At 40.2% G+C, this 27,724-nt stretch overlaps 1 protein-coding gene across 1 annotated transcript; it reads left to right on the top strand.

Annotated features, from left to right (window-relative positions):
• Positions 1-191: 191 nt before the first annotated feature.
• Positions 192-27,659, top strand: vax2 (ventral anterior homeobox 2). Its single transcript, XM_020640294.3, has 3 exons — positions 192-1,266; positions 5,764-5,951; positions 23,811-27,659. Exons 1-3 carry the CDS (start codon positions 1,032-1,034, stop codon positions 24,300-24,302), a joined length of 915 nt encoding a protein of 304 aa, XP_020495950.1. The 5' UTR covers positions 192-1,031; the 3' UTR covers positions 24,303-27,659.
• Positions 27,660-27,724: the final 65 nt, after the last annotated feature.

The following is a 27,724-nucleotide window of genomic DNA, read 5'->3' as shown; positions in this document are numbered from 1 at the left end:
ATCGTGTCATATCTCCGCGCCCGATCCTCCGGGTCTGCGCTCTGCGTCGTTCACGGCTCTTGGTCAAACCAAACCGTGCCCCTGCTGGCCGACCAATCAGCGACGAGCCTGTTCGTGCACAGGAAGTGACGCGTGGGTGTTCCTGCCTTCTGCAAAGTGTACCGTGTCGCCAGAATGTATCATCCACACAGTAACATCTCTGCTGCGTCGGGAGCGGCGCAGGGTTGCAATCTGACGACCCGCGCAAACCGCGATGTAGCAGCTTCAAAATCAAACTGAAAGAATCGTTTGAATTTAATGGTGCGCCAAGCTGCATGTGTCCCCTTTTTACCTGACATTTCCCCTCCAACCCCCCCCCCCCCCCCAAAAAAAAATACGTGTTTTTGCCCGGCAGCAGAAGAGCAACGACACTCGTTTTTATGTGGCTGAAATTCAGTTGAAGGATCCGTGGGAGTCAGGCTGCACCTCTCCGGACAAAACCTGGAGACACTTCCCCTCCTTGTCTCCAACACACTGAACTGTAACCGGCGTATTTTCTTTTCGTCTCTCTCTCTCTCTCTCTGTGTGTGTGTGTGTGTGTGTGTGTGCGCACCGCCTCTTAGTTTATTTCTACGTGGGTGAGCAGTGTGTGTGTGTGTGTTTGTGGCACCTCCCCGCTCCTCCATAGATCTGGTTGCCCCCCTTGTACTAACCTAACACCATGCACTTCTTCTGCACCTCCTGGCTGCTGTAGTTCCTGAGATTGTGTTCCCCCTCTCCTTTTCCCAACGATCTGGACTTCAGACCCCCTCCTCGCGTCATGTCCCGACGCCTGAAGCCGGTTCCGCTGCAGGACCGTGTGCTTCTTTTTTAACTGGATCTACTTTTCTTTTCTTTTTTTTTTGGAGGGCATGCTCTGCCCGTCTCTTGAGAACACTTGCCAAGAGAAGAAAAGTAAGAAGAAGAGGAGGGTAGAAGAAGAAGAAGAAGCGGCAACAGCGACACACGAAGAAGAAGAGATAATCTTCAGAGAGAGTAAAACTTCCTTGTAGATGTTCGATCAAACCACGACTATGGGCGATGGGAGCCACCGCTGTGGACCCAACCCGCTGTGTCCGGACCGGATGGAGACAAAGTGCCGCGCCGAGATAGGGAGCAGGTCCCCGGTTCAGAGCTCCACCGACACCCCGGGGACGTCAGCGTCCACGCCGACGTCCTCCAGCGAGGACGGACACGACAAACTGTTGGGAGTGGACCCTGACTACTGCCGGAGGATACTAGTGAGAGGTGAGAGGACGCAAACTGAACCAAAAACTGCATTAAATCTGTGCGTAAAAGTAAATGATAACAATAAAAAAAAAGTTTTCAACACAATTACAGCATGTCAAACATTATCTATCAATCCTGTGTTCATTTGTACATTATTTCTAGTCACAGAGAGAAACATATCTTTATTTTGGTCCCAATAACAACCAAGAAGGAGAGAAACAAAAAGCTAAATGTTTCTCTAAAATACCCCAGAAACAAAACAAAACAAAACAAACTGTGTAGCCTATTATTCTATTCAACATGTGTCTTTACTAAAACAGGTCTTTCCTTTTAAAAAAAATAATACACCACCTCTGCTGCAGGCTGCTAACAATAGGCTACTTTCACTTCCGTTAATACCAAAATGAGTGTTACACCAAACCCCACCTGCGAAATACTCGTTTTAAGAACAACCAAAAATGTGTTGTTTTGTCTGGGATAACTTCTGTGTTCGCTTAAATAACAGCAGGGTGAAGTAGGAACTCAAACAGTGACTTAAAGCTTTATAAATGCTGGCTCATTTAGCTTGATTATAAAGGCTACTTTAGTTATAAAACAAAGGGAAACTGTTCAGAATAATACGTTTAAATTCACACCTAGGGGGCTGTTGGGATGTTTTTATTTTTAAAAAAGAGCTAGGAGTAAAAAAATACCACGTAGCCTAAAGCTCTCTATTGATAACCAATGTCAATCTGTGTGTGTGTGTGTGTGTGTGTGTGTGTGTGTGTGTGTGTGTGTGTGTGTTAGGTGACTTGATTGCCTTTGTGTGCCAGCGTTATGTTCATGAACATGAGAATAATATTTAATTCAGAGTGTCCACGCCCTCCTGCTGGAGGCCATCAGCCTCTGAGTCACACTGACACTTTTTTAAACATCCCAAAAATGATGGTAACTTAAATGTAATAAAACGATTTGTTGCCTTTTTTTTTATATATATATATTTTTTAAATAATTATATATAATTCTACAGTGGAGTTTAGGTCGAAGTGTCGTCGTACAATTTAAATTTAGCCTACATGTTTATAGTAAAAATAAATATAGTGTACAGTGAAGGTGTGCTACTGATCTAAATCTAAAAAGCTGCATCGATGTAGGTTAGTCTCTGTAAGGCTCTTTTAATTCAGGGAGATTGGGAAGTATAATAATTGCTGTTATATATTATAGAAAATAGAAGAAAATGTACCCTATTTAGTAAATAATATTGCGTAAAGGGATTTTTAAATTGCAGAAAAAAACAGTATTATAAATGAATCTACTGCTTTCCAGGAACAGAGCACGTAGCACGTTTTCTACCATTCAGAATCCCGTTTAAAAAAACACGTAAAAAAAAAAAGTACAGCTTGTACTTGGGTGATTTCCCCCACAGTGTTTGTGAAACTGTTTTCTGTGGACTCAGTCAATATGTCGGCCTATAAACCCGCGTCTATACACGTAGAAATAAACTGTAGTGTTAGTATGGTTTGCCGGTTGCATAGTTTCTTTTTTTACACATGCAGCTTGTTTAGCTCCAAATAGAATTAAAATAAATGTAGTTACGAGCGATTTTAAACCGTAGAGCTGTGAGTAGTAGACTAAGTGTAACCAGAAGGCGAGAGGGAAGGGTGGCAAACGATAGAAGATACAGATTTGGCTGCAAGAAAAATGAAATAACCTTAGACACGTTTTACCTTCAGGCATCTTTCAGATTCACTAAACGCTGTCTTTTTTTTCACATGCATTTTTGTTCCCATGTGTGTAGCCTAGTATAACACGAAGGCATGTTAGTTGAGAGATATTTTTAAAAGTATTTTCTCTACAGCTAAACTGAGTTTTGTATGATTTCATGTGAGCTGTGGCCGGCTGGTTGGTGTTCATATACTCTCTGTAAACCATCTGTACTCTGTCGTTGTTGTGTTGCTGGTTGTTGATATTGTCAATCAGAGGCGGATGTGGCCTGCAGAAGCACAGGAGGAGTGTGAGTTTGTGTCTTTTTTTTTTGTGAGGAGATACAGTGCACGTAGAAAACACGCCTTCAGTGTCAGGATTTGTTTTTGAAGCTTACGTCTGGATGCACGAGTATTTCTTTTCCGCGGAGAGGCCGGGGTCACCGAGAGGTCAGCAGGTCTACAGTGCAGCCGCAGCTTCCCCTCCTCTGCTGCACGTTGAGCTGATATAATGCAACAATAGAAGCTGTTTATGATTGCCACTATGTGTCTGTGTATTATGAGGTGTTTGTAGCATCTCTGGTGCAGGATCTAGCCTGCCTGGTGACACATTACGCATATCATTACGCGTGCGTAAAGATGGAGACCTCTTGATTCATTACGTAGCGAATGCCAGAACACTTAAGAACAACTGTGTGTAGCAATGTAAGTGAAGTAGCTGTTTGATTCAGACCAGATGCAGATAGTTTGATATAAATCGTTGAACCACGTACACAATATAAATGCATCTGCTGTTGCCAAAAGATGGAACAAGGTTTTTCTTTTACGCACAGATTCTTCTTTTACCTTCTGTATGTGTTACCCATGTTTTCTGTTTCTATCGTCATCAGCCTCCCCCGTCACAAGGGGAGAAAATGCAATACCATGTGCTTTTTAAACAAACAAACAAGCTTACAAAAACGCCAACAAACAAATAATAATAATAATAAAAAAACATACAATCAAAGGTAATTTTCGTTATATAGTTACTCCTGAAGAAACACTATGGATCTTGGATTCAATCAGTTTTGTGTCATATTTAATTCAGTGCTCTTCATATTTTATTGGATTGCATATTTTATGAACTCAAAACCCTGGACAAAGAGGAAGGCTTGTCTGGCCTGCGCTGCCATTCACTGTGATAAATACGAACAAATATTCTCGGTTACAGTGTAACAAAAACAAACACGAATATTAGGGGAGAAAATCTGTGTTTGATGAATGTTATAGGACGATGAAAACAAAAAATTAAAGTAACGAAGGTTTTATTTCGACAAAGCATACAAACCCTAAAGATTTGAAGATTGAGGGCGGGGTGAATTAACTGACTGACAGACATGTTCCATTCATAGTATTTACATTTAATATAATTTACCGTATGAAACATGTTCTTGTAAATTACGTTTGCATTTTGGTTTCATATTTTTTTCTAATTTTATTGACCACATTTCAAATCAAGGCCACCTGGTGTAAATATCGTGGCAGGAAAATAATGCTAAAGGCCATCAGATGAGTGTAAGAGCAGGTAACGTGTCCATAGGCATGAACTGACGACTCGTATAAAATAAGATACACTTACGAAATAAGGAAATTTAATTTAGAAATAAGCACAAAAGTCAAACGCGTTACAAAATGAAAAAAGAAAATCCTCTTTTCAGTGGTGGTGTGTTGAAATGTGCCAAACACACAGTGTCGTTGTTTTGGGTAGTCCAGCGCAATGACGCAAAGCGTTGTTACTTGGAATTGAAACAGTCGAGAGTGAGGCATTGATCACGTTGTCTGATGAACTGCACGTCAGGCAGGGAAATTAGGTGGTGCCATTTTTTTTTTTTTTTTTTTTTTTTTGCGTCACTTCTCGTTGGAACAGAGTGAATAGTCCAACAGTTTATCAGGACAAAATGTGCACAGCTATGTTTGCATAAGTGAACAGAATCCATCAGTTTTGTCACCCACATTCATATTGAACCTTTCCAATAAAGTCTCCAAGCTGTCATGGCTTTCAATCAACGATTTTTTTATTTGAATAACAAGACCAGACTTTTTTTTTTTTCGGAGAAAGACAGAACTTATATATATATTTTTTTAAACCACGCGAAACTGATGTGACGTAGGACTGTCTATAATCACGTTGGCTATCATGACGCAGGCAGTATGACTACAACTCGTATTCATTTTGTAGGCATTCAAAAGTGTTGAGTGTTTATTGCATGGCCTTGCGGAACATTTTTTACATTTCACTGCACATCTGTATGAGCATGTGACAAATACAAATCTTGAATCTTGAATCATTTGCTGTTTAGAAAAAAAAAACGACAACCTGAAACTTAAACCAAATATATTTGTGTAGACTTCCTTACTAGTTTGAAAGACTTGGACGTTTTCATCACTTTGCCTTTAATGTTCGCAGAATTTTACAAAAATGTGCTTAACCTTTAATTAGTTTGCGGTTATTATTATTATTATTATTATTATTATTTTTACTACACACCTGTGTTCTAGACAGCTAAGTTATAATGGCAATAATGTTTTCATAACATGCATGAAAGGCGTGATATAAACACTGCCCTGTGCTTGTTCACGTCAAAAACGCACTTTAGCTTTACTCTGTAATATAACATCAGTTTTCGTCAGCCTGTATTCACTGAAGCTTGAACAATGGTGTTTATCTTCTATTTATAGACCTAGACCTACTATAGGTGACTGTAAACACACACCTTAGTCCACTGTTATAGTCCCAGTGTTGTGTTTTCTCAGAAACAGTACCGAGACTTAGTGTGTTTTCTTTTATGACCAGACGCCAAAGGCACCATCCGGGAGATCGTCCTGCCAAAGGGCCTCGACTTGGACCGGCCAAAGCGCACGCGGACCTCCTTCACTGCCGAACAGCTGTATCGGCTCGAGCTCGAGTTCCAGCGGTGCCAGTATGTGGTGGGCCGCGAGCGTACAGAGCTCGCGAGGCAGCTGAACCTCTCCGAGACACAGGTAAGAGCCAAAGACTTTTTATTTTATTTTTTTATTTTTTTTATTCAAACAGCAGGTGTAAGGCTCCTCCTGCTCCCTCGGGGGGAAAAATGGGGTATTAATTATTTTCTGCTTCATGTTAAATGTTTAACATCAAAATATAAATTCTCCCGCCATTTCTTCATCAACTTTTCATTAGAAGAGGAAGTGTTGTCTCAAAGCGAGAAAAGGCTAATGTTTGGATAAAATATTAAAATAAATAAAGAATAAACGCTACCTAGCCAATGTAAGTTTAAAAATTATAAAAAGCAAACATAAAAATTATGAATATCTGAGTGGAATAATGGGCCTAAGCTAGCCTAGCCACTGGGGGCTAGATGAGCAGGTGTTTAGGTTTAGACTAAAAACTCAACATGTGTTTTCTGATTTATTTTTCTCTTAAGTAAATAGTTCCCTTTTTTTAAATTTAGTTTTGTGCCCTTTCAAATTTGATGTAAATCAAGTAGCCTAGTGAAATGCTAATGTTAGCATAGTAGGCCTACAGGAAGACATTTCAGAATAAAAGCACCAAAAGTAATTAACAAAACAGAGAAAAGAAAAAGTGTCTTCTTTGAAAAGCTTTGTTTTGTAAATTAAGCTAGTAGCCAAACCATCAGTGGCTAGTTTAGGCCTGAGTTTAGCCTGTAGCACATATTTAACTTAAGAACAGACCTCTTATGTATTAGCCAATACTAATGGCCCATTGTAGTTGATTTACATAAACATTACCATAATAAGAAGAGGAATTAAGACGTTTTCATGGCAAGTGTTTTAAGGCCTTTTAACAGGTTTTTTTTCCCCCCTAGCCAATCAGAGAAGAGGAAGAGAAGAAGTGCCCTCCCAGCTTGAATAACAAAATCTATGATCACTATATTTCAATTGTCTTTCTTTCAAGTTTGTGCAAAAGGTGTGCAAAGAAATGCAAAAGTAAAGCTTTACATCCTGTTTTGTCCTTAAAAATCTGAAAGTGGGAGTAGCCCCGGATGCCTTTAGGAAATGAAAAACCTTATCCAAATGTTGGCATATGTTAAAGTTTAAAACACCAGTGTAATGGTGAACCATTGCATCGTGAACAAAGGTCGTAAATGGCCCACATGCTCTCACGTTTTTTCTAATGCCATCTCTTGTTTTGTTTCTACATGAATGTTGAATCGTCCGTTGATATCACACCAACAATTTTTCATAAAAATGTATTTAGATTTTTGCAGTCCTCATTGTGTAATAGAATATAATAGAATATAATAGAATTACTTTATTGATCCCAAACTGGGAAATTGTGACGTTAGAGCAGCAGGTTATCCAAACACACAATATGAGTAAAAAAAACAGAATATTAGCAAATCTAAACATAATATAATATTAAATACAAAGTAAATAAGCACTAAAAATATCAAAACTAAGAATGGGAATATATACAACCAGGATTTAACTAAGCATTACTAGTCTTAAATATGAAAGATTAAATGTAAATGTGCAGAAACAGAGTTGTAAATGGACAGTATTGACATAGGGAGATGTTCAATCAGTCATACTATACGTTAAAGTGCAGGAGTGTAGACATAAGGAGCTGTTGTGTTGCTCTTCATAACTCTGCAGACATTTCATGGCATCCTTTCATCGACCCCGCGCGCTTCATTCAAATATTCCTGCAGCAGCACGAGCCCAACCCCTACGTGTTTGATGATGGCGTCACGGCTGACGCATTGACGTAGAGAGATTACTGCGTATGGGACGGTTTAACACCCCCCCCTTTTTTTGTTGTATCAATTTCTGAACTTTTATTTGTTTTGTCTCATTAACAGTCTTGTTTTTGTTTTTTTTCATATTGCAGGACTTTTTAATTCGTTTTTTTCTTTTAAATAATCACAGTAAAAACAATTTAAAGAAAATATACCTCACAAACAAGACATTTAATTTGGTAAACCCACATTACAAACAACATTATTTTGCATCCTCTTATTTTCAGTCATGTTTGACATTTTTGTTTTAGTTATTATGTCGCTCACTAAATTTACACGAGTAGCCTCTAACTTTTTATTTTTTCTTGCTGCCAAAGTTTAAATGTTCAGATCAAAGTTTAGCAGGCCTTTGTGTGGTTAAAAAAAAGTCATGCAGCGCCTGCATATGTAGTCAGACACTGATTAATACTAATATTTTTAAAGTTGCTGTTTTGCTTGCTGTTCAGAAAATCCCTCGAATTTGAATGGGCATATTTAAATTTCACAATAAAAGCCCTAAAATATACATTTACGAAGAAATACTATCAAATGTAGTTATATTTAGTCTAAAAAAAAAATCAGCCAATTTATCTATGTTGTACAATTAAACATCAGCTAAACCGTTCAGGGGCCTTCTGCTCTTTCAAGGCTTCAATCACCTCTTGTTCAAAAACACTTGTTGCAGAAACTTTACGCGTCTCTGTGACGAAGACCATAACCACAAAAAACCGTCCTCAAACGAGCTTGTGTGTGTGTGCGTGTGTGTGTGCGGGGTGTGTCTGTGTGGGGTGGGGGCACAGAGCAGCCACTGTGTCCCTCATTAGTGCTGACACTCGGGGTGTTAATGGGAGGGCCTGTGCTTCCTGCTGCTGTGAGGAGACGCTGTGAGGGCAGCACACGATTGGCTGAGAGAAAACTGCCTGACCTTCAAAGTGAGAACAAAATGTAAATAGTCCCCTCAGTAATGGCTGTGAAATATTAAACCCAATGCTCTGAATTTCCCGTTAATGCCGTGTGCTATTGAAGCAGCTTTTACGCGTGATCGAAAGGCTTTTAGTTTGCATTAGAGGACTATCTTTTCTTCCTCTTGTCTTCTTTTATTTGTGGCGTTTGCATGTTTTTTTTTTTTTTGAAAGCGAATGCGTCATTCAAGGCTAATCGAGACGAATCACAAAAAAGACATGGAAGCTCTCAAAGTTTTAGTTGCTTTTAAAGTGAGTTGTTTGCGCAGTTTTCTCTCACTTTCAGGTGATTTCCAGTGTTTGTTGATGTTTTTTTTTTTTTTTTTTAGTTCGTTTCTCAAGGCTTTTACAGGAAGCAGTCTGATGTTCATCTCCAAATTAAAGGTCACTTGATTTAAAAGCTGCTGCATTATTGCTAAGTGCGTTTACAGGCTTTTTATCTCTATTATTCCCTTTTTAAAAAGAGTATTCAGAGGAGACATGGGCTTTGAATCTATATATATATCTTGTATTTAATAGCATATTCCTGGAGGGCCTTTTTGTCCTGGCTGCTTTTTAAAATATCTGTTATGAGCTGAAAAACTTTTTCCTCATTAGAAATAACTTCGATAAGACTAGACTAGATAAGTTTAGATAAGAAGTCGAGTTTTGTATTTTTTTTTCAGCACCAAAGGCATGTAGACACATTTCTAATTCACTTCCATAAGATATAAAAATCCAAATATTAGTTGTACCCTGGTTCAGCCTAATAATATGTTCATTTCAGTGCGAACATAAAAACCTAAATGTTAGAGAAAAGTGGTCCCTTCTACTTTCCTTTTTGTGTTTTATTCTTGAGCAACTCAGACCTAATTAGGCTTTAGGCTAACATATAGCCTCTCTTATATTCTGCAGAGTAAACATATAATATGTCTGCACAATTTGAATGTTTTCCGTTAAATCCCAAGCAAATGAGCGCCCCCTTTTTGTTTGAATAAACATTATCATTAAAGCTACATAGCATGCTTTTCAACGTGTCTAAATGAGACAGGCCTCTTTCTGAACACACATACTAATTACAGTAACATGGGAGGTGGTTGGATCGTTAAGTGTTTTTTAACAATGTTTGGGGATTTGGTCATTGACCCATGGACTAACTCCAATTAGTTTGGTCAGGTATTCAAACTGATCACGCAATGAGGCAGCACACTTTGGGGGACACACAAACACTCACAAACGCAGGGACCAACAAGTGGACGGAGAAAAGAAAGAAACTCAATTAGACCCTAAAAAAAAAAACCTGAAAAGAAAGTTCGTTTTTGTTTTTAAGAACAAATAAGACATGAAGCAGGATTATTATTTAATTGTTTTTATAATATTTTCCAAATGACGTCGCCAGGATTGGTAGACTATTTTAAAGTTATGGCTTCCAAACTTATTTCGGACAATTCTGAAGCAACTTTTTATTATATTTTTTGTCTATTTAAAAGGAGAACCAGTCGCTTGTTCAATGAAATAGGCCGTAACTCTGCGCACTATAGTCTATTTCTATTCCAAAAACGTCTTAGGCTACTTAATAATGACACTAAACCTATGGGACTTCATCGTTATGAAACAGAAAATAAAAGCCTATCGAAAACAAGAAAACACCAAATAACAGAATTAAAGCTCTTTTTTTTAAATTTTTTTTTGGTAAACAACTTTTTTATTTCGATCCACCTGCAGAAAAAATAAAACAAAACCTTTTTTGTGCCAATCCGCTTTTAGTCTGAAGGGAGGTGCGGAAATGCGGGTTTGGATGAATAATTCGACCTCATTGTAATGTTTGAGGACAAAAAGCCGCCACAAAGAAAGTTGTTGTGGCTCCCTGCGAGCTGCCTCTGTAACGCGGTACCGAGTAATCCGTTACTACCGGCCCGGAGCTCTCCCTCCGTCCCGGCAGGTGGCTCCCCGATACCGGCTTACACCGCAGGAGGGGGATGACACCAAAGAGCCCCTCCGGTGCTCTCCAGTCTTCAGATCAGTTTGTTCTTAATGGTGTTTTCACAGCTGATTTTAAGGTGTGGTTGATTTATTTTTTTGCCCCTTGAGGATAATTTAAGACTGAATTCTCATGTTTGTTCACATTCACTTTGAGCAGGAACTGAGGAAAGCTTCTTTATGTGGCTCAAAAAAAGAGTGTACCCTGACATATTCTTGGGTTTGTCCTCCCTGTGTCTGAGCACTCTGTCAGTATACAACTTCAACAAGTTTTCATCTGTTTTATTTTGAAGGTGTTGATCATTTAGATTATCCTGGATGTATTCAAGTTCTTAAACTGTGTCTATGGATTGTATACAAGCAGAGAGAAAAAAAGGCTTTAATAGCAAAGTATAACCAAGTTTAATGTTGGACTTTTCTAAGATTTTAAAGCTGAATGTCTGAGTAACTTTATCAACATTTTTGAGGTTATTTCTTCTGTTTTCTCCATATTATTCCAATTACAAATACTCTCTTTAAGTTTTTTTATTTAGCACATAAAAAGGCTAACTTAAGGGCATCCTTGGACAGGCCTGGTTCTGTTTGTTTGCTCTGTCACTGTGACTTGTGCTGGTTCTTAGCGCTCCATGCTGTGTGGTCACTCTGAGCTCTCAGTCCTCCTGAGTTGAGTGCAGCTGACGTCTAGCTAACGCCATTGTATCAGTCCATTGTTGTTTGCTGCTCGTCCGTGGACAAGCTATGGATTTAATGGTCTCTGTGCTGTGTTAAACTGGTTTAATCCCCCTGCAAATGGGAGGGACAAATCATGTTTAATCTTTAATGTAAAGCTGGCCGAACAATGCTTAGATGTGGGCGAGTGTTTGCATTTATTTGCCTGATTTGTTGCGGTTGTTTGATGACACAATCAAACCGGATTTCAATAAGACATCGAGCAAATGTCTGGTCAGGATGTAGTTCATAGGAAGGATGATTTAAAAGGGTTTGAAAAGGCCTCACACTACGTGTTCATGGGCTAGAAATGATACAACCAGACAGCAGGACTTTCTGTTTTATTCTTGATTTGAATCATTTGTTTGCCACCGAAACTTTGCCAACATATTCAGGCGATTTAGACACGCTGTCTGTCTTTAAACATGTTACTGAACATCTGACGTGTTTTTAAAACGTGGTATCCAAAAGTCTCAAAGTATCGAACATTTTTAACAACTTGAATCTGCTCTCGCCGTGTGTGTGTGTGTGTGTGTGTGTGTGTGTGTGTGTGTGTGTGTGTGTGTGTGTGTGTGTGTGTGTGTGTGTGTGTGTGTGTGTGTGTGTGTGTGTGTGTGTGTGTGTGTGTGTGTGTGTGTGTGTGTGTGTGTGTGTGTGTGTGTGTGTGTGATGCACATTTCAATATATATATATTTTTTTACTGTAAATATAAATAACAAAAACAAAGTCAGTTCTAAGTAAGAAAGAAAAACGACAAAGTTAAACTACTCGATTGTGTAAAAAAAATGGATCAAAATGCTTCTTAAATAAAATAAAAAAATGAAAAATGTCCCTTCCTGCAGAACAAAATACACACTGCTGTGTGTTTTGTTTTTTGAGTTTCAGTCAGAGGGCGAGAGAGAGAGAGAGGGCGAGAGAGAGGAACAGACAGGAGAGGAGAAATGGTGAACTTGCCGCTCTACAAAACAAACGTATAACTTTATTTTAGCGCAAAACAATCTGTATTAATACCAAAGATATTGACTTCTCCAAAACTTGGTTTAAGAAAACATTGTTGTATATCTTATAAAGTGGACATATGGCCCGGCCCTGGTTTGTGTTTGACTGGATAGAGCCTGAGAAAAGTTCACACACACACTCAGGCTCACATGCAGGGCTCAAAAACACAGAGCAAGCTCTTCAACTTTCCCCCGTTTTATCTAAGAAATCACATTCCCTCCCTCTGTTTGAGCTTCTTTTATTGGTCAGTTTGCTCGTATGTCATTGTGGAATGATAAACAGGAGGGTGAGGAAAAGTTACGAGATAAGATACAGCTTCATTCATCCCGAAGGAAAATGTTGAGCCTCAAACAAGCTGCCACGCTGAAACAGGGAATAGTCAGTTTCAGCTTATTTTTCTGCTGCTTAAATGCAGATATTTGTATTTTAAAAAAAAAAGGTTTTATTGCTTACTAGAGGTCAAACACATTGCTCTGATTTTATTACCTCATTCAGTGAAATTGTCAGTACGGAAGCCTGCAGGGGACACATTCTGGCAAAAAGCAAGCACAATAAATTGGGCTAAAATGATGTATTTTATTGTGTCAGCCACTTCAGCTTCTTTGACTCATTGAGCTGCAGGAGCGTCGCGTTTTGTTCACTCAGGTGCGTCGTGTGATTTGAAGCTGGCGTTGTGGAGAAGCAGCTGACCTCAGACAGGTGTGCGAGTCATGTGAGATCAGCGTCACGCTCCCTGTCGTGTCCTGCTCGCTGTCTTTTCTCCACACAGCGGAACATTCTTTGATACCAAAGCACCTCGAGCAACAGGTCGGAGACAGAAAACTTTACACTGATGCGTTCTGTTGCTTTCTTCGTGTCTGCCTTGTGTCTTTTTCTACAAAATGTATACATGTCATTCCTCTTTCTTTCTTTCTCCTCATTTCCTGACTCTATCCGCGGTCCTGTCTCTAAATAAAGGCATGAAAAGGCCAAACATAAACCTTATCGTCCTCCAACAGGTGACTTCCTGAGTCTGCCTGGTTTAAAAAACAAAAAACAAAAAAAAACCCTTCTCTAAATCTGAAGTAGAGATGCCAGCACTGATGTGACACATCAGATAAACATCATGCCACATTAATGTCGATGGGCGGATGTCAGTCAACAGGGCGCCGATACCGACATTAAACCGATGAATCGGATGATCCCAAACTGATATCAACAGAAAGTGTTGCTTTTTCCAGAAAGGCCTTCTGATATCTCAAGAAAAGAATCTCAACATTTTATTTAGAAGCAATGATGTCATGTCAGTTTAAAAAAAAAAGTGTAATAGTTGATCGTTGTTTAGATCCAGTTAATCGACACAAAACACACTCGAGGCTTGTTTTTTTTATTTCCACCAAAAAAGAAGAGACAACACTTAAAAATAAAAGCACCACATCCACTGGAAAGATGTCTACTTGTCATTGAGAATCATTTGTTCGATCCAAACAAAGTAAAGTTGAACAGTTTTGTCAACGTTATGGTCGGATTGTCACGATACCAGGATGTTAGACTTTGATATGAACATAATCTATGTCACCACGGCAACAAAAATAAAAGATCTCCCGGTGTTGAGTAATTATTGGTGTTGACAAAATATGCAGACTATCTAATTGCACAAATGCCTTGGCAACCTATTTGTTCAATTAAGACGATGTCACCTCCTCTGCTCTGTCTGTTTGTGAGAGACCAAACCGTGACCTTTACTGACCTCTGAATATGAAGTGACCACCACAGCTCTCTGCAGCTCACGACTGAAGGTCTGTTTGAAAGCTGAGGTATGAACGTTGTGTTGTTTTGAAAACACATGGTATCGAAAAGTATGGAAGTACAACCTTACATTAAAGTGGTAGTTAGACATTGAAGCACATGAAAAGAAAAAGAAAGACATTTTTTTTTTGTCTACAGACTCTGAAACGAGAGGAAAACTCCCTCCGTGTTTCACTCCGCAGGCCGAGGCGATGCGGAACAAGACGACAAGCAGTGTTTGTGTGACTGTGTGCAGTGAATGTCCTCGTTGTGTGTTTTGTTCTCCATGACGGCCCAGACAGACGGTGTCTTGCCGCTCGTCTGGAGCGTCGAGGACCCAGCCATGACGTACAGCCGTGCAGACGTAACGGCGAGGCGGCTAACACAGAGCGAGGATTGTCCAAACACTCGGAATAGAGAAAGGGAGAGGAAGGGACGCAGACAGACTTGCTCTCTTTGTGCTGTTGGTTAAATCTTTGGGCTTCTTGTTGTAAAGAGACAAACTCGTCTGCGACCTAAAGAACGGGAACTTTTGTCCGACTCGCTGATGGTCAGAGAGAAACCTGCGAGGCTCTGATTATCTAATCAGTTGATTAGATAATCAGAGGAACATCGCTGCAATTATGTCCCTTTTTTGCCTTCATCCTTAAGCACTCCCTCCGATTGAATTGACTTGTTTCATCAGCCTCTGGCAGACTGAAGTGTGTGTGTGGTTTTGTGTGTGTGTGTGTGTGTTTTTGTGATGTGAAGGATGGTGTAATTTTCAAAACATATGGAGGACAAAATAGTCCTTCAATTGATGCGAAAACAGGAAAATCAGCTAAATTAGATACAAGAGGTTTTGAATTTTTAGCCACAGTGACACACACACACACAAAGTCCTCAAATCAGAGGAAGCAGCGGGCGAAGGTCAAACATGCATTCTGTGTAAGACAATCAAAGTGGCAGATTTCCTTCAGAGGAGCTCCTTAAAAAAACTTTTTATGAAGGAAATTAAATGAGAAAAGTGCTCAAATGAGAATGTGTAGCACACTTTTACCTGACAGGATAACTCAAAGCAGACTCCTTGAACATTTGTTTTTAAATGAATAAACATTAGGAGATGCAACAGAGAAACAAACCCTCCTACAAAATGAGCAAACATGCGGTAAATCTTTGGCGTGCACAGGCATAAAATAATATGAATTTTTACAAATCTGAAATTTGGCAGCCGAATTCTGAAAGCGCCCTCGGTTTTATAACCTCTGCGTCTTTCTTTTGCCGGCTGTGATAAGCAACCCAAAATGTGATTCCTTACAGAACCAAAAATCCCTAAATGCTGCAGGTGCTCGGTTTGTCTGCGGGGTGACATGCAGGAAAAGTCATGGACCACATTGAAACCCCTGCTGGTGTCTTCTGCAGCTCGTCTCTGACATTACAGTAAACGACAGGAGGAGGTGAAGCTGTTATCCAAACCTGGTGGGAGAGAGAGGCTGGAGGGCAGGTGGGAGGGGCCGAGAGAGAAAGAGAGAGAAAGAGGTGGGCCTAATATTCAAGTACTTTTGCACTAAGGAGGATTAGGCAGCCATATCTACCAGCGATGCTATAAGACGGGGTTAACCCCTGGATGAACCTGGCTGGGCATGTGCTGTGGTGATGGAGGACCAGAGCGGGTTGTACGAGCAGCGTTATAGGTGACGGAGGGGCAGGCGGGGTTCAAGGTGTCAGGGTGAAATGCCAATGGCGGTAGGAAAATGTTGTAGAGGTGTAGTTTAAGAACTTACCCGGCAGAAAGAGAGCAGCTATTGTCTTGACTTTCTGCAGGTGCAGCAGTGGATTTGTTGAGCCGGGCTCAGAGGCGGTGCAGAGCCGTAACGGTGACCTTTCTTTGAACTCTTGTTTCGTAATCCTCCTCATGCTGAAGTCAACCTGGATTGATAAAAACAACCGTTAAGGCCCCTCATGAGACAATTCACAAACCGACTTTGGGTGGATAACTAATACAAAAGAGTTATTCTTTAAACACTCAAAAACAATAGTGAAGTCATTTCTTCTTGAAGCTATAGGTCCGTACACGTGTGACTGTTTAACAACATAGTGCTCTAACTGTGAGCATGAAACACACGGGCAAAAAAAAGATGCAATGGTTACAGAGACAACCTTAACATAATTAAAACTGAACAAAAGAGCAAAAAAAAAAAGTCATTAAGAATGCAAACATGTTGGTTATTTAAGAGGCTATGGTAGCTGACATGGGACACCTCAAGTTTTATAATGAAGTTAAATAACACAGTAAATGTTTTAGTTAAGTCTAAAAAGGAGAAAAAAAAGGTGAATTTGCTTTAAGCTAATACTAAATGATTTATGAAACAGTAACATATATGATTAATATTCTACATGGGCTCTTTGCAGATAAATTAAATAATTAAAAACTTAACTTTTGTCTGAAATTTAGATTTAAATTGAACTTAAATTAAAAAATAATTTAAAGAATTTCTTCATAGCTTGTTGTTTTTAACACAAAAAAAAAAAAAAATTGTAGTCGAGGTTCGACAAACACTGAATCACTACTTTATTTCGGTCTGTTTTTTTATTTAATTGTCATTTCATGTTATTTTACTAGGCTTAATGAATAAAATCGGATGTAAATTTGTGCTAAGCTAACACTTATATAGGGCATGAAATGGAATAAAGTATGTTAGTTCTGTTCAGTGTTAATTACACATTTAATTCATTAATATTTAAAAAAAATTATTCTCATTTCTTTTTGAAAAAATCTTTAAAGTTGGTTCGTCAGTAGTCGCTCCAACCTAAAAGAAAACATGTGATTTAAAAAAAAAGTTAGCAGACTTTTATTGAAAAATAAAAAAAGTTCTGTTATCATTATTATAAGATATAACAATATGAATAAAGGCTGAGGTGTTGATCCATCACTCAGTGTGGTTAGTCGTTGTAACTTCTTAAGTTTCTGAAATAATTCCGACCATCGTCCGTCAGCTTCACTACAGCTGCACACACACACTCGCTGCCATTTGTCCATCAAACCACAGTATCCACTGGAGTGTTACACACAGATCATCGGCCGCCTGGTACTACCTCGAGGAGGAGAAAAAAAAAGGGTTTTCATTGTGTACGGTGGCTCATCACATGCCTGGGATCAGGGGGTCTGAACGGGGTCAAAGTGGGAGCACGGAGCAGCCGGAGGGGTCACGGAAAGTGTGAAAGACGGTCGTCCAGCGTCCTTCTTAAAGACTTTACAATCCCGCATTTCATTTTGCATTATGGGTATTAGACAGCCGGGTGGTAGAGGGTGTTTTTTTAAATCACTCTATATCCTTGAGTTTGTTGTTGTTTCGATCAATTAAGATTAACATGGGAGTGATTAGAATAAAACTGTAAATACAAAACCAAGAAGAGGAATAAATGTTCCAGTTTCCTCGTATTTCGCTCGCTATCTGCTTTGTGTTTGGACACAGTGCAGCTTATGGAACGGACGCATATGGATGCCAAGTTGATCTGTATACTGGGTCTTGATCTGGCTTAACCTTCTACCTCTATCCCAGCTCTCCTGCCGCTCTTTTTTTTCTTTTTTCTTCTACAGCTGTCTCGATTCACAGCGTAGGCCTCTGATTGGTTGACCTCTGCCCGACTGGCCTGTGTATTCATGCATACATGCAGCCCGATCATCTGTCCCTGAAATTGAATATATCCTGCCCACCAACATTTACCTCCATCCTTTCATTTCCATCTAATGCCTCTTTTTCTTTTGTGAATCCTTCCCCGTCTTCAGTGAGGAGCCACATCTCTCTGGTGGTTTGTCCTCCTCGCCCTGGGGTGCTCGCTGCTTTCAATGGGATGTATTTTTCACATGGATTGGGCGGGACCAACAAAAGGAGGGACTTTCAAACATTCTCATCCAAACATACAGGCACATTTTATTTTTTTTAATTTAATTTAAGCTTAACATAAACTGTTTGGCCGAGATATATCATGATGTGTTTTCAAGTTTAACCATTTGGCCGTCAGATCAGAGAAATTGTGCAAGAAACTGATTAAAAAATATCCAAAATACCTTTCATAATGGAGCTGATACACCTTAAAATAAAGGCTTTAAAAGTGATTCAAGTCTCAAATCAAAACAAAATATTTAATATCAATTTGATTGCTGAAAACTTGTACACTAACATGTTTATTTCTATTGCTGATTTTCTCATGAATGTAAATATACTCAGAGCTTTTCTTGGATTACTCCCCTCTCTTCACACACACCATCCTAATGTTGTAATAAAACTATTCTTTGTTTTTTTTATTTCTAACAGGAAGATGCTAATTTTTCTGTGATCAAATTACCGTTCAGATTTCACAGTGTCCATTAAAAAAAGACAAAAATGTGAAGAAAAAAATCTGTTTTTTATTAATATTGCAAAAAAAAAAACATGAAACAGGAATCTCCATCTTATCTTTTAGAGAAAATGCACTGATGTAGATGAACAATTAACAGCAGCTGTTTGATAGTCTACGCCTGGTTTTGTGTTATAATTAGTTCTACCAATTAAAAAAAAAAGAAAGAAAGAAGAAGAAAAAAAAAAACCTCCAACCCAAAACCAACAATGAAATAATCCGACTAACAAGTATTGACTGAGTAGCCAAAGCCGGATAAATCTTATTCCTCGATGTCATAGAGCTCCATTGTTGTTCAAAGAGTCACATTATTGCACTGAGTGACATTTTCCTTCATTGAGCACTGTAGTCGATCCCACACATTTTTTTTGTTGGTCTAATCAGTCTCTCCTTGCTAAGTGCTAAGGCTAGCTCTTTAACTCAGTGGAATGACAAAAAGAGCAACAAGAAATTCAGCCAGTCTCACAGATGACTGGAGTAGATCCTGAACTAATTCATAAATAGACTTTGAATCCATGAATCAAAAATCTTTTTGAATGGAAAATCGATTCTGAATGGAATCGAGACCCCAAGAATCGAATTGTGAGACACCCAACAGACATTTTTCAATGACTACATTCCCCAGCTTTTTAGTAAAGAAAATAATTAAGCCTTTTAAAAATACAACTACATTTTGTAATTAATTTTTTAGATATTCACTTCCTTTCACTTCACCGATGAAGCAGAGGTCATCAGACTTTAACTATGGTTGCTTGAATACATTCGGGCCCATGATAAAAGTTGTATTCACTGTCCGAGATGCACAACACATTTTGAGCTACAATGTGCATGACAATAAAGGCATGCTCGTCTAGTCTATTAGTTGAGGTAAAGTTGTTGAGCTTAAACTCCAGTTTCCCTTTACGTCTGTAACTCCTCCTCCCCGCCCTCTCCTTATAAGTTCTGACCTCCACATCCCACCCTTGCCCAAGCCGGACCAGGGTGCAGCGGGGCGGGGTGGCAAAGGGCACCGCCGGGGCAAATGCAGGTCACGTCATCTGGAGATCTCCCTCGGTAATCTCTGCCCCAGCCCTGAACCCTGGATCCCATTAAAAAGGATTTACATCCAATAGTGTAGATGTACCAAAGGCAGCTTTGCTTTCTTCTCTTCCCATCATTTTACCACTCTAATAAAATCCCTATAAAACACCACACAGCTTTTATTCCCTCCCCCCCTCCCTCCCTGCCATGGTAATGCTGTAGGACTGCGATGTGAGCGTACTGAGCCACGCCCACTTCTGAGGATAACAGCGAGGGATTGGTTGCTAGTCTCATCTGTAGTGAAAGCTTTTTATGGGATGTGGGTGCTTGGCAGGCGGTGGCGCATGAGTAAAAGACACAGCGAGATCTTACAGAGAGAGGCGATGTGTGAGTTGGACTAAAAATAGAGCGATGAGGACGGGATAAGCGGCAGAAATTATCTCTGTGTTCTCCAGCCTCTATTGTCTCCTCCTCCCTCTTATCTCCATCTCCTCTATCCCTCCCTCTTTACAGTAAGACCTGCTGGCGTCAGTATTCCTCCCTGAGCTGCGAGATCTGCTCCGATCTCATTATTTGTGTCGTGGTCAGTAGCTGAAACTATGAGCTCACTCGCCCCGGGTTCCTGTTGAGCCCGCCTTTACTGAACACTGATACTGTGGTTAACTCGGGCCAACCTGATTGCACGGCCACACAATCGACAGCTACTTTTGGATTATAACCGCTGCCAAACATGAGCTCAAGCTTGTTGGCACTGTGGCTGTTTTAGAAGATAAACGCTAACGGATGCGAGCTGCACAAAAGGTGCTGCGATCACACGCTACAGGCAAGAGATAGAAGCGTCAGTGTGGGGCCTTGGAAGGGTTGGGTAGAGAAGTTGGGTTTTCCTCTTGTGAGGCTTACAAAGTCCACAAAGTCTACAGAAGAGGCGACATTTCCGTGCTGGTAATAAAATGTATTTCCTGTCCAAACTACCTGTCAAAGTAAGACACCTGGACCGATTTGCGTTTGCTTTACAAAGCTACCTCTAGTTCAACAAGTTCCCAAAATCAACAAAAAAGTGGTCGCTTGCTTAGTCAATGGTCGAGAGCTGGTCCCCGTATAAAAACGTCTCCCGCCCCTCCTGATCCCTCCAATAACTTTTCTTGACTATAACCTGCTGCGTTGTCACATCAGCTCATCCCGACTTTATGCTGAAAAAAGTACCAGGTGGGCTAGCAGGAGTCGGAGTGAAACATTTTTGGCTGCTTGAGTTCACACATAAAGATCACCCCAAAAAAAACTTCTTGTTTTCGCAAGTGTGAAAGCACTACAGGCTTCTTATGTTTGCATACAGCATCTTAAATGTTTGTCTGGAGCGTTGTCCATCATGATTTTCATTTTAGCCAGAAACATACAGAGCGAGAGAGAGCGAGCAGAAAACTGATTTAGAAGTTGATATGCAGTCGTCCTGTTTGAAGCTCCAAGTGAACGGGACACTTCAGGAAGTTATCTCAAAGTATTTGAACCACTGGACTCAAGTTTAAGCTGCAAAATTAATATTCTGCTGTACAAATCTTTTACACTTTTACTCAGAAGTCAAGATTAGTATTATTTATCTCCTTTTGAAGCAAACTTTTTGAGCAGGCTGTGAAAGGACGACAGTAAAAGAACAAACTTGCTGTGGCTTTGATGATTCTTTGAAGTAAAACTGAAGAGAAGCTGAGAGGTTCTTTGAAGTCGGAAACTTCTTACGTTTTAAAAAAATGTCGGCTATTTCTCTTATCTGATATCAACACAAATCGTTTAAACTTGTATCATGAAAAGGGTCATCAGGAGGTGTTGAAGTTCACCCCCTGAACGTGTGTTTGAATGTTTGTGTGTGTGTTTGTATGTTTGTGTGTGTGAGGTTTTTCAGTGTTCCTATCTCATGTGACCACTGTGTGTGTGTGCGCGTGTGTGTGTGTGTTTTTGTGTGTCTGTGAAGAGTTTAGGAAACTTTTTATAGAATTAAAGCCACAGTCAGACCCTTCACAAGCTGCCATGTTGCTGCTGTTACAGCAGTTTCCCTTCAAGTCGCCTGCTGCCAATCCCCGTTTATCAGGGATTAGATTACTGAATTCCACGAAATATCAGGAAGAGGATGGATGGATGGAAAGTCCAGCTTACTTGATGTTCCCATTGACGGTTAAGAAGACGTGTTGGTCAAATCAGTGTTTTTTTAGCAGAAAGAAAAGTCTAATTGTAATGCGATTGTTTTTTTATGTTAATCGTATTACAACTAAACTAAACTAAAGTGGAAGTTTATTCAACAAGGCCAAAATAAACCCCTTCTGTCGTCTACTTGTTTAATAAAGCAACATGAAGATAATCAAACTAGAAGGGCACTTAGAGAACACATGTGGAGACGTTCCTCGTTCTCCAGTCGGATTCGGATCCCCTCCAAATATTTAATGGGATCCTCCTTGGCTCTTGGCTTCACTCTTTTACCGAGTTTTACGACAATCTTAGCGAACACATGACTCTTGAAACAAAATTGCTTCAGTGGATTTGATTGTGCTCAATTTTTTAAAAAATATTTAACTCTATTAGGAAGCTCAGTTAGTCAAACTGTCCCTCCTTAATCTTACAGAGATTGAATTATCCAGAAACTAATAGTCATGAATAAATGACTAAAACAGAGTCTCTGTATCTGTACAGCAAATCAAAGTTTGCCTTTTACTGTAATCATTTGTTCTCTTGTCACAGCTCTAACATTTCTCAAGCTTTGTTTTCTTTTTTTAAAGAAAAGTCATTAAGTTGGAAATCATCCAGTATTGGATTTAAAAAAAAAAAAAAGGTTCTATAAGACGTTTTCTCACTTTTAAAAAAAGCGGTCTGTGGAGATCAGAATGCTGGCCATTTGTGTTTTCTCTCTCTCTCTCTATATATATATATATTTAATTGACACCACTTTTATGCGTTTCCAAGATTTCCCCCCCAGATTTTTTATTTCAAGGTTTTGCTGAAATCTCCTTTTTTTGTTATCTTTTCCACATATTTGAATTCATACATTTTGTTGCTTCAGAAAGATTGTTTCAGAAACTTTGACGTGAGTTAAAATAAGAACTGAACATTGATCAAGCTTAGACGCTAAGAACTGGTTTAGATTGGTTCCTTTCTTTTATCCATCCAATCAAAAAGGGTTGAACTCGTCTTGTTTGATATTTGAAGTGTGCACAAATCTAACCTCTGCAACAGATCAAGATGGGACCAACATTCATTTTGATTTCTCTCCCCCCCCCCCCCCCCCCCCTGCATGCCTCACTGTTCGCTGTGGCAGCTCTGCAGTGAAACTCGGCCAGAGTTTTATACATTTTTCATGTGTGTGATTCCTCTCCGTGCAGCGATCTGCTGTGACCCCAACATGCCCTCCAATCAACATCCCACCCAACCCCAACTTTGCCACACGCTATACATTAAAGCTACACTGCTCGCCCATCAATTAAACATGGGCTACAAGGACAGGCAGAGTTCAGTGAGCCTCTCTCGATCTGCTGCCAGTGGCGTGATGAAAGATTAGCTGCTTTAGAGGACGATGATTATAAGTTTTTAGCTTCTTTAAAGGACATTTTGACTTTCTTTAAACTCTAATGTTAGCAAAATGTAGGACTAAATTGGTTTTTTTTGGTGGATTTGCAAGTTTTCTTCAATCATTCATCCATTGTTAAAGGCTCAATCTAGACTTTTGTCCACGTACCATCCTGTCTTTCTATTTTCTAAATCTCTTTTACATCTGAGCTCACATTTCCATTCTACATTCTTCTGACTGCCCGTTCCCATATGAGCATTTCTGGCCTGTTAGATCCATGAAGAGTGAGATGATGTAGAGTGCGTGGGACCGACCGTGATCAAATGTGCGCAGGATAACAACATATCTGATCCAATGGCAGGGTGCTGGGGGATTACAGGAACGCTTCTTGTTCTGCACGGCTTTCTGCACGTATAGCCGGTGTACCGCTATGTAGGTGTTGCGTGCTCTCACCGCTCGCATGCTACAGAATAGATATGCATCAAGCGGAGGTCACAGAGAAGTCAGTCACACACATATGATCAACTTCACCTTGAATCAGGACGATTGAAGTTGAAAACCTTCGTGATCGACCATTTGTTCAGTTGTTTAAAAGTCAAGAAAGGTGTTTTTCAGAGCCAAGAGTGATGTACAAATAGCTTCCTTTGTCAAACTGACGGCTCAAAATCCATCGCTTTGCTTTGACAACATGGAACCTTTTTTTTGAGCCTTTGTAGTTCTGATTTTTCAGGTTCTGCTAACTTAACGCTAAAAATCTTTCCTCCTGCTCGTGTTGTTTCAGGTTAAAGTTTGGTTCCAAAACCGGCGGACCAAGCAGAAAAAAGACACCACCAAGGACTCCGACAAACGCTCCTCCACCTCCAACGAGTCCTTGGCCACCTGCAACATCCTGCGCCTCTTGGAGCAGGGCCGCCTCCTGTCGGGCCCTGTCCCTCCCAACTCTCTCCTCGGGCCTCCTCCACATCCGGCTAACGGCTCCCTGCTGAGCAGCCCTGGCGGAGGCTCCTCCACCTCTCCTGGGATCAGCAGCAGCACTCCTCCAAACTCCCTATCCGGAGGCTTCGGGCTGTCCCTGTCCTCGCTGGGCGGCGCTCCACCCTCTCCGCGGCTTGGCGTCCCACCGCCGCACTCACTTTGCTTCTCCATGCCACTGCTGGGGGGCGCTCATCACGAACTCACCTCCGCCTACGGGTGCGGATCTTCAGCTTTTGAGCCTTACATGCGGCTGGACAGGAAGGAGACGGATCTGGGAGGGAAGAAGACGGTTTCTTAAGTTGTCTTCCCTCCTTTAGGACACAGTGGTGCTGGGACTTAAAAGACAACTCCTTAGCTGCCTTTTTGACACCTGACAGGCAACACTCAGGGGGAAGAAACCCTGCTGGATCACAAGAAATCCTAAAAAAGGAAAGTTGCTTTCCTTGCGGCACCATTGTGTGCCACAGCACTGACACAAAATAAGAGAAAATGACTCGATGTGACGGACTTTGCCACATGAAAAAGAAACAATACTTGTGAATTTTTTTGCAGAAATGCAGTGAGTGTACGTGTGTGACCCCTGACAGACAGATGTTTTGATCTCCACTCTCTTCGCAGTGGTTTTAAGTGACTCTTCACTTTGTGTCCAGTGAGTTTGTGTGTGTGTGTGTGTGGTGTTTGTCTCTATACAGGCCTTCATTTACTGTTCAGGAAAAAAATAATAATACTTGACATGAGAAGTTCGGACTGAATCAGCGTCTGAATGAGGAGTCGGGGGGGGTGGGGGGTTTCAAAGCGAGCAGTTTGTACACACTCCGGTACATTTCCTTCCAAGTGGCCATGTTTGATTTTAGTTGATGTGCTTTCACGATATGGAAGAAACACTGAAGAAGAAAAAAAAAAAGAATCGTAGCATTTAAATATCAGCGTGTTTGATGTCCAGCCGTAGTTTCTTTTAGTAAACTCTTCATTTGGTTGTGTTTGTGTATGAAATATGATGTGGTAGGATCTGGACTAAATGGTGCAAAAAAAATCACATATCTAGATCGGATTAGTTGAACATAAAAGAAGAAGAAGAAGCTGGTTAGATTCTGCCAAAGCATTTATGGAGGAAGCTAACATGTTTCCTCCAACTTACTGAAGCAAGTCTCAGAGAGGTGACTTTATAACCCGGGTAACCTTTTCAATCTTTAACTCACACACCTCACAGTTTTAAACACAGTGTTGAACATCTGTCCAGTGTAATAACAGAAAATATGAATTTGCAGACGTGAGTTCTGCTTCTTTGTTCCTCAGTATATTTCGGATTACAGCTGCGACGATTCATGACGGAAGATCTTTGAAAATTTGCGCCGAAATACCAAACATGGTCTGGCTACTGTTCATGTTTGTCTTTTTCATATAAGACATTAAATTAAGTAGACATCTTTTACCCTCCCTACATAATCATTCTTTGCATCCATATATGCAAAAAGATATTTGACATCTTTATAGAGATGAATATAAAGTCACAATAAGCCCAAACCTGACGCATTCTCACACAGGAGACGTTTACCGTGTGCAGCATTAAACTGCAGTGTCACTTGAAAAAAGTTTCCCTCTGCTTGTCCTTTTATTTAAAGCACTTTATGTCTGTCCGCTCCTGATTTTTGACCCCCAGTTCAAAGCAGAACCAAGCGTTCAACAAGAATCATTGTTGGAAGTCACAGATATATTTAAGATGTAAAGCTGTTAATGTCTTCAGGGTCTTCTTTAAAACCTACATTTCAATAGTCTGAGTTAAACGTAAATCGACCTCTCTGAAGTCGGCCCACTTTGGGAACGTTTCTCTGGAGTTGTGCATCCCTGCAGGCTGATCTGCCTCAAGAGGACAGGGAAAAGGATCCGCTGCAGTGTTATGATTTTTATTTTCCTCTCCTCCATATGAGGAAATTTGCCCAAAGAAAATCAAAACTCACTCGCGAGAAAAACTGCAGTTTGACCCCAATTTACTCCCACTTTGCCCTCCGTCGAAATGAGTTAGCGCTTCTTTTCAAAAAACCCTCTCGCCTGCGTCTTATTTCCACCGTACATTTCCACATGTTTATTATTTATTTGTAGGCTTCGCCTCATTGTGAGGTGTAATACGTTCCCTAGAGGTCATTTCACACCGATTAAAAGAAACATGAACGTTCTCCCTGACACAAATTTAAAAGGAAACACCGGGCCAGAAGCACGTTTCTTTCACTGAACATGCCTTTCTTTGCCGAGGGCATGTGCAGGTTTTCGACCTCAGTGGATGAAAAAAAAAAAAAAAAAAAAAACTCCTCCGTCTGTCGGCTCTTTGGGGCCTTTTTGCACCCGTGTAGGTACCCGTTTTGCTAGCAGGTGATTTGTCGCTGTTGTGTTTAGACCCCGGCAGTGCTACTAAAAGAAAAAAGAAAAAAAAAACACAACCCTGTTCTCTCCTTGCAGCTCTTTGCAGCGCTGCAACCTGTGCTGTTGTTGAACACTGTATTATTTTCTATAAGCACCATCCATAATTCACACACCGGGGCATCAAATATTGAGCAGAGAGATGGAGCTGAGAGGTCAGGAGGCTTGCTTCTCGTGTACCCTTTCACAGACCCTTGCGTTTCTTTTTTTTCTTTACTCACATCAGGGTCGTTTTTTCTCTCTCTCTCTCTCTCTGACCGTCTCTATGACCACATTTTTTGCCGCAGGTGTAAAGAAGTGTGATAAATCGGCTCCTGAAACTGTTCTTCCTTGATCTCATTTGTAAGGAGATGTGACCAGAAAGCGTTTAAGCATTTACAGAAACTCACACTATTGTCTTTTTTTTTCATTCTGAATCAGCACTGACTCTGTCGTCACTGTACAGTGGTGTTTCTTCATGTAAATCTGCAGTTACTGTATCGTGTATACGAGGTGATGATGATGATGCCAGGTCTCCAGGGGACAGATGGATGCTTTGTAAAGCCTTGCATCAGTCAAATGAAGCCTTTTGGTTTTTCATTTTATTTTCTGACACTTCTGTTCTCCCTCCTGAGTGGATGAACATATAGGAGGTTTTTTTTTTTTTTTTTTTTTTAAATGTGCAATCTGTGACATCTTGCACTTGTTCACCGCCCTCTCAGAAGGCCTTCCTCTCATGGCTCTTACTGACTACATTATGATTTTCCTTCTTTTTTTATTTCAAGTCCTTTGAGATTGTGTGGAAGTTTGAAATTCAACCACTTCTTTTTTTTTTTTTTTTTGCTTTTCTTCTTATGCACAGCTAAAGGTTCCTGCAGAGGGGCTTTCACTTCTTTTCTTTAAGCAGTAAAAAAAACGTAACTTAACGGCACCAGCTTCTTACTTATGCTGAACAAAAACTCTATGTACATATATATAAAGTTCTATATGAATATATATGAATGGGTCTTCTTTGCACACGTTCTCTCCATGTCCGCTCCGTGTGATTCAAACAGGAAACAAAAACAAAAAACGCAAAGGAAGATTGAGAAGAAAACTTTATATATGCTTTACAGTTCTTTGTCTCATTAACATTTTGCACTTATTTAAAGAGGCTTACTTCTGTTTCCGGGCTGACAGAGCTGTTTTCACGCTCGGCCAGGATATTGTACAATATGTATATGTATTTTTATTCATATGCATATAAATATATGTCTATGTACTTCTGTCTCCTGTGGTCTCTTCTTCTTTGTTTGGATGCATTCAAGATGTGTGGAGGGGGAGCAT

Source organism: Labrus bergylta, chromosome 22, assembly GCF_963930695.1.
Source record: "Labrus bergylta chromosome 22, fLabBer1.1, whole genome shotgun sequence".
Taxonomy (NCBI): Eukaryota; Metazoa; Chordata; class Actinopteri; order Labriformes; family Labridae; genus Labrus; species Labrus bergylta.
Note: the sequence above shows the minus strand (reverse complement) of the source record. Positions and strands in the feature narration are given on the sequence as shown.